Source organism: Rattus norvegicus, chromosome 2, assembly GCF_021556685.1.
Source record: "Rattus norvegicus strain SHRSP/BbbUtx chromosome 2, alternate assembly SHRSP_T2T, whole genome shotgun sequence".
In the NCBI taxonomy this organism is placed as follows: Eukaryota; Metazoa; Chordata; class Mammalia; order Rodentia; family Muridae; genus Rattus; species Rattus norvegicus.
The window spans coordinates 205,110,295-205,116,294 of NC_141535.1; the positions used below are offsets into that span (position 1 = coordinate 205,110,295).

Here is a 6,000-nt window from a genome sequence, read left to right on the forward strand (position 1 = left end):
AATATAAGAAATGGGGCTGGGGATTTAGCTCAGTGGTAGAGCGCTTACCTAGGAAGCGCAAGGCCCTGGGTTCGGTCCCCAGCTCCGAAAAAAAAGAACCAAAAAAAAATATAAGAAAAGCAGAAAGATATGGGTAGCTGATCATCAAATATCCAGGACGCTTAACAGTAGGAGAGGCCGTCTCTCTCTCTCTCCTTTACCTGTTCCTGGGATGGTTTTCCTGGATTAACTTGTCCAGCCTAGATATGAAAACTTTTGCTTTGTCTTATTGTATTATGTTTTGTTGTGTTAGGTTGTTGTCTCTTGGAGACCTGCTATTTTCTCAATGGAGACAGAGACAGAGACAGAGACAAAGTATCTGGGGGAGAGGGAGGTTGAAGGAACTGGGAGGAGTAGAAGAAGAGGAAACTGTGCTTGGTTTGTATTGTATAAGAGAAGATCTGTTGTCAGTAAAAAAATTTAATTTTTACTATACTTTACACTTAGAGCATTGAAATTACAAGTCATATCCCCTTTAGGGATAAAATACATTAAAATCAACATGGTACTCATTCATTCAGATAATGTGACATTGATTTCATGGATTTACTTTGCTTTATATCCCTCCCTTTGCTTTTGTCTGAGTTTGTGTATTGGACTCATTGTCTGTGTTCAACCAACATGTTTGTGCTCCTCTAATTTCAGCGTGTGGCAAACTGATGAAAATAACAGGCCCCATCACAGTCAAGACATCTGGAACTCGATTTGGTGCTTGGATGACTGATCCTTTAGCATCAGAAAAGAATAACAGAGTATGTTGCTTTTACCAATACTTCTGCTTATAATTAGGTTTCAAGTCTACTGTTTTCCTCCAACCTCTTTCTTTTTACCTGATGTTAAGAGTATTATTTTTTGATATTTTCTAGCTAGAACTGCTATATATATATATATATATATATATATATATATATATATATATATATATAGTGTGGAACAAACCTATTTTAGTGATATGTTCCTCTTAAAATTCTTCAGTGTGGGGCTGGAGAGATGGCTCAGTGGTTAGGAGCACTGACTGCTCTTCCAGGGGTCCTGAGTTCAATTCCCAGCAACCACATGGTGGCTCACAACCATCAGTAATGGGATCTGATGCCCTCTTCTGGTGTGTCTGAAGACAGCGACAGTGTACTCACATACATAAGATAAATAAATCAATAAATCTAAAAAAAAATATTCAGTGTAGTCTTGTCTGATTGTCACCGAATTTGTCCTGTTTTATGCCTGAAATGTAAATCACAAGCATCCAAAATTCCCTGAATATTCCACAAGAAATATGATCTTTAGGTTAATAAAAGCTCTGAGTAATGAAACAGTTCATTATGTAAATCAATATATTGCTAGAGACAATTGTAAAAGAAGCACACTTAAAATAGGGAATTTTTTAGGGTGACAATTCCTGTATTATGTAATTAAATATAGCAGTAACTGATTATATTTCTACTTATTAATGAATTTATTATGAATTAAAATTCTTAATAGTCCTCCCCAAATTAGATTTGCTATAAAATTAAAGCCTACAACATAATTAAGTGAGTAACTGTTAGTAGCAGTCTGTGGCAACTAGAAAGTAGACGTAAGTTGGGCATGTAAAATGAAAGACATTTTTTGTAGGGTAAAGTACAGGAAAAAGATAATAACTACAGTTGTCATAGATCACATGGTTACATCAGAAGATGTTCCTTGTAATATGTGCTGGGTTTGCCCAGCAATAGGCATGAACTAGACAAAAAATAAAGAAAAAGTAAATAAAATAAAAATAAAAAATATATCCCTTAGAAAATGATATTTGTATATAAAAGAAATATACAAAATTACTACCTAATTACATTTGTGCACATGTGTTTGCTCACATACATATGGAGGTGAGAGGACCCTGTGATTCTTGATTTCCATCTTTCAGGTCCTAAAGATGCAGCTCATCTTGTCATTCTTGGCAGCAAGCATCCTTATCTTTTAGGCAATTTCGCAGGCTTTCCTTACAAACACCCTTACAAAAGCCCATATGCTATGATATTTCAATGGGTTAGCAATTAGAACATTTGACATCCAGAACTTGAAACTTTGACTGTAACTGTCTGTGGTTTGAAATGTTTGTAAATGTGCAGAATTTAACCGTTCCACTTGTTTCTCTTTCTCTCTCTTCTCCTTTATTTTCAGGTCTGGTACATGGACAGTTACACTAACAATAAAATAGTTCGTGAGTACAAGTCCATTGCAGACTTTGTTAGTGGAGCTGAATCAAGGACATACAACCTCCCTTTCAAGTGGGCAGGAACTAACCACGTGGTCTACAATGGCTCCCTCTACTTTAACAAGTATCAAAGTAATATCATCATCAAGTACAGCTTTGATTTAGGGAGAGTGCTAGCCCAAAGAAGCCTGGAGTATGCTGGTTTTCACAATGTGTACCCCTACACGTGGGGTGGATTCTCCGACATTGACCTAATGGCTGATGAAATTGGGCTGTGGGCTGTATATGCAACTAACCAGAATGCAGGCAATATTGTCATCAGCCAGCTTAATCAAGATACCTTGGAGGTGATGAAGAGCTGGAGCACTGGCTATCCCAAGAGAAGTGCAGGGGAATCCTTCATGATCTGTGGGACTCTGTATGTCACCAATTCCCACTTAACAGGAGCCAAAGTGTATTATTCCTATTCCACAAAAACCTCCACATATGAGTACACAGACATCCCCTTCCATAACCAATACTTTCACATATCTATGCTTGACTACAATGCAAGAGATAGAGCTCTTTATGCCTGGAACAATGGCCACCAAGTCCTATTCAATGTTACCCTGTTCCACATCATTAAGACTGAAGATGACACATAGACAAATGTCATTTCTTTTCATCTATCTATACTGTCATTCATGATAAACTCTATAGGACCCTGTCTGTGTTTAATTTTTTTCTCCTTGACTGGCTTGTCATCATTTCTCCAATGCAAAGAATTTTATTGTATGTTTGGAGTTTCAAAAAGTGTTTGTCTAAGTTAGCATATTGGAAACAAATCTTAAATCCAAAATCTGCAGGGCCTATCCTGCCCTTGTCATGCAAAGCACTAAAAAGAGTTTAAGTGGCTAGAGTCATAGTTTCGCAAAAGATTAATGATCTGCCTTGTATTAGAATCAGATTAATGGTGGCTTAAATGCATGAATGTCTTCTCTTTTTAACTGTCTTCTTTTTACTGTCTCTTGCTCTACATCAAGAAATATTTTCATAGGAATTAAGGTAAAAGAAAAGCACTTTCCCAACATTTATTTCTACAAGAAGATTTAAAGATTTTATTTATATGGGAAACATTATCAATCATGTTACTCTTACCACATTCCCTGATGCGGTGCTGTGCAGTCATTTCTAAATCTCTTGCTCGCATTTTCCTGGCTATACGTATTTCTATTGCTGTCACCACTATCACACAATTGTATTCCTTCACTTCTGTGAAAGTAATATTTTTTATAAAGTGCACTAAAATTTAATCTCAGTAATTACTCAAGTCAGTTCTCAAGTCTGATTAAGAAAGACCTTCTTGGCTTGCCCTTTCTCATAAGCACTATAAAATTAAAAAAAAATCAGACATTCTCTATAGAATGTTTGTTTTATCCCCCATTCTACTGTTGGCTCTGAATTTGAACACCAATTCAATGTAGTGATTCCCTGATTTCTAGAAGTATTCACATAATTGTTTGTAAAATACGTCACTGTGTTAAAAAGACTAGAGTTGATTCTATTCATTTATCATTATTAGTATTAGTACCATATATTAGTATTTTAACACATTTTGCATACAATTTTCAATAGTTTATTTCTTATACAATATGAAGCACATGAAGATTATTAAGAAAAGGAAATTTATGCAATGTTTTCTATATTAAAATTATAAACCCTGGAGAGTTATTGGCAAACTTGTATAAAAAAATTATCAAAAGAACTGGGAGTTGTTTATTGTTTCAAATGTATAAATAACCAATTCAGAAAATGAAATGAGAATTCAATCCCCTGATAACTTGCCTCACTGTGTGTGGAAAATTAAAGTGAAAGTCAAAACTTTGATAACATTTGTGTTACCTGTTCTACAAATACTGAACAAATCAATGAGTTTAGAAGTAATTTCCCTATGTTAAAAAGAATTCCGCTGAGGCAACACTATGAAAACTAATAGAGATGCATTTTAAATTTCTAAAAATATATTCTAAGATGAATGACACATAACTTACAGTGCAATTTTTGTCTCACATGTATACAATACCACAATAATAAGATAAACAATGATAATGAAGACACAGCACTCTATAAAAAGATACTGATACTTAGAATAATTCATTTCAAGTTCTACAAGTGAAGAGTCATTCTCAACTATCATCCTATCAAGGAGGAAAACCTAAGTACTTTAATATTGAAACCCAAGATTGAATGAGTAGATTTTTTTCTTTTTAGTTTTTGTTTGTTTGTTTGGTTTGGTTTGGTTTTTTTGTCAACAAAAGTTAAGCATGATCTAATGGGAACACTGCATCTTTTTATAATGATGTCTTCTTCTCTTACCAAAAGTTCATGTAAGCTCCAGTCTACAAGTAAGAGTTAGAAAATTTAGGAGAATCATTTGTCATACTACACATATCACAAAAGCAAGCAGTTCATATTTTGTATAGCAATTTGTATAAGGTTAAAAAAATCATGTCAGTTTTAGAAATGAATCAATTTTTAGGTAGACAGACTCTAATAGGAACACTTCCTGTTTTTAACAACATGCTACGTGGTATCACATACATTCAAAATATGGATGATCATGGCTTTTCGTGAGGTGTGCATCTTGTACAGAGCCCTGTTGTTTTGTATGTATGTTTTCATCACCCTATCTATTTATAGCGTATGTGCTGCTAGAGCAAGCTAAGATTTTATTGTCACTAGAAATGGGGTAACATGAGCTTTAAAATATGACTTGCATTAAACACTAACCGTTTATGAGCATTTTCCTTAATAAATTATGTTCAGTTTTGTGCCTGAAATAAATAAGAATTTAATCACTGTTTCCTTTTTAATTTCCAGCAAATAAAGTAATTTTATGAGGAAAATAATGAGTATTTTAAAATCATCCATAGAGTCTAAGCAGTGCAGAAATCTAAACTCAGAAAACCATCATCCTAAGTGAACTATGTAACTGATATTTTCTAAATTAATCAAATCATTAAAGTACTTCCATGTCATTCAAATAGTATGTTTGTGGTCAGATTGTGTTGGTGTGTAATTCATATTTATGGAACTTGAATCCCAAGACTTATTATTTGTATCTAAACTTACATCTGTGGGTTCAAAAAGTGGTAATCTTCCAGTTCACTAACATCGTGTAGAAGTAAATGAGAAAGATAAAATGCAGTGTATGCATAGAAAGTGAGTGATTAGTCATGTATTATCATAAATCCACAAGCCCACATTGCTACCTTCATTGTAGTTTCATTTCTTTATAATTGACAGCACTCTCAGTGATAAAAATTTCAGAATATATATTAACTTCTTATTGATGTTTACTATAATTTAAAAAAAAGAGCCACATCTTCATGTTTGAAAGTCACTGCCAAATTTCAGAGTAGAACTTTTACAATTACTACTGAAATATAACCATATAAAATTATGAATGTATTACCATGAAAATAAACAATTTTATCATAACAACAGTATTTTTATTATAAAAATACTCCTTTGCAAATAAATTTTACATGTACTAGTTCTGAAGTTTGAATCTTCTAAAAGAAAAGATTTTGATTTTAAAGCATCACTAATTCTTAACTCTCAGATCAACTTTGTGTTTCAAAAATGTTACATAAGAATACATTTGGGAGAAAAATAAAAAAATATATTTCAAATTAAAGCAATTATGAAAATATAGCCATGGCAATTTCAAAAAGCCAAGCCTTACAGAGATAGGATACTTTAAAAAGAAGAATCAAAAAATGTCATAT

General features: G+C 33.3%; 1 protein-coding gene across 2 annotated transcripts in view; it reads left to right on the forward strand.

The window, feature by feature from the left end:
• Olfm3 (olfactomedin 3) overlaps positions 1-5,258 on the forward strand; it is a 219,414-nt gene extending 214,156 nt beyond the window's left edge. The window contains exons 5-6 of one of the 2 annotated variants that reach the window (XM_087616342.1): positions 685-791; positions 2,197-5,258. In XM_087616342.1, the coding sequence (XP_087472468.1) occupies positions 685-791; positions 2,197-2,874 (785 nt within the window). In that variant the 3' untranslated portion in view covers positions 2,875-5,258. 2 annotated transcript variants of the gene reach the window in all.
• The last annotated feature ends 742 nt before the right edge of the window (positions 5,259-6,000 follow it).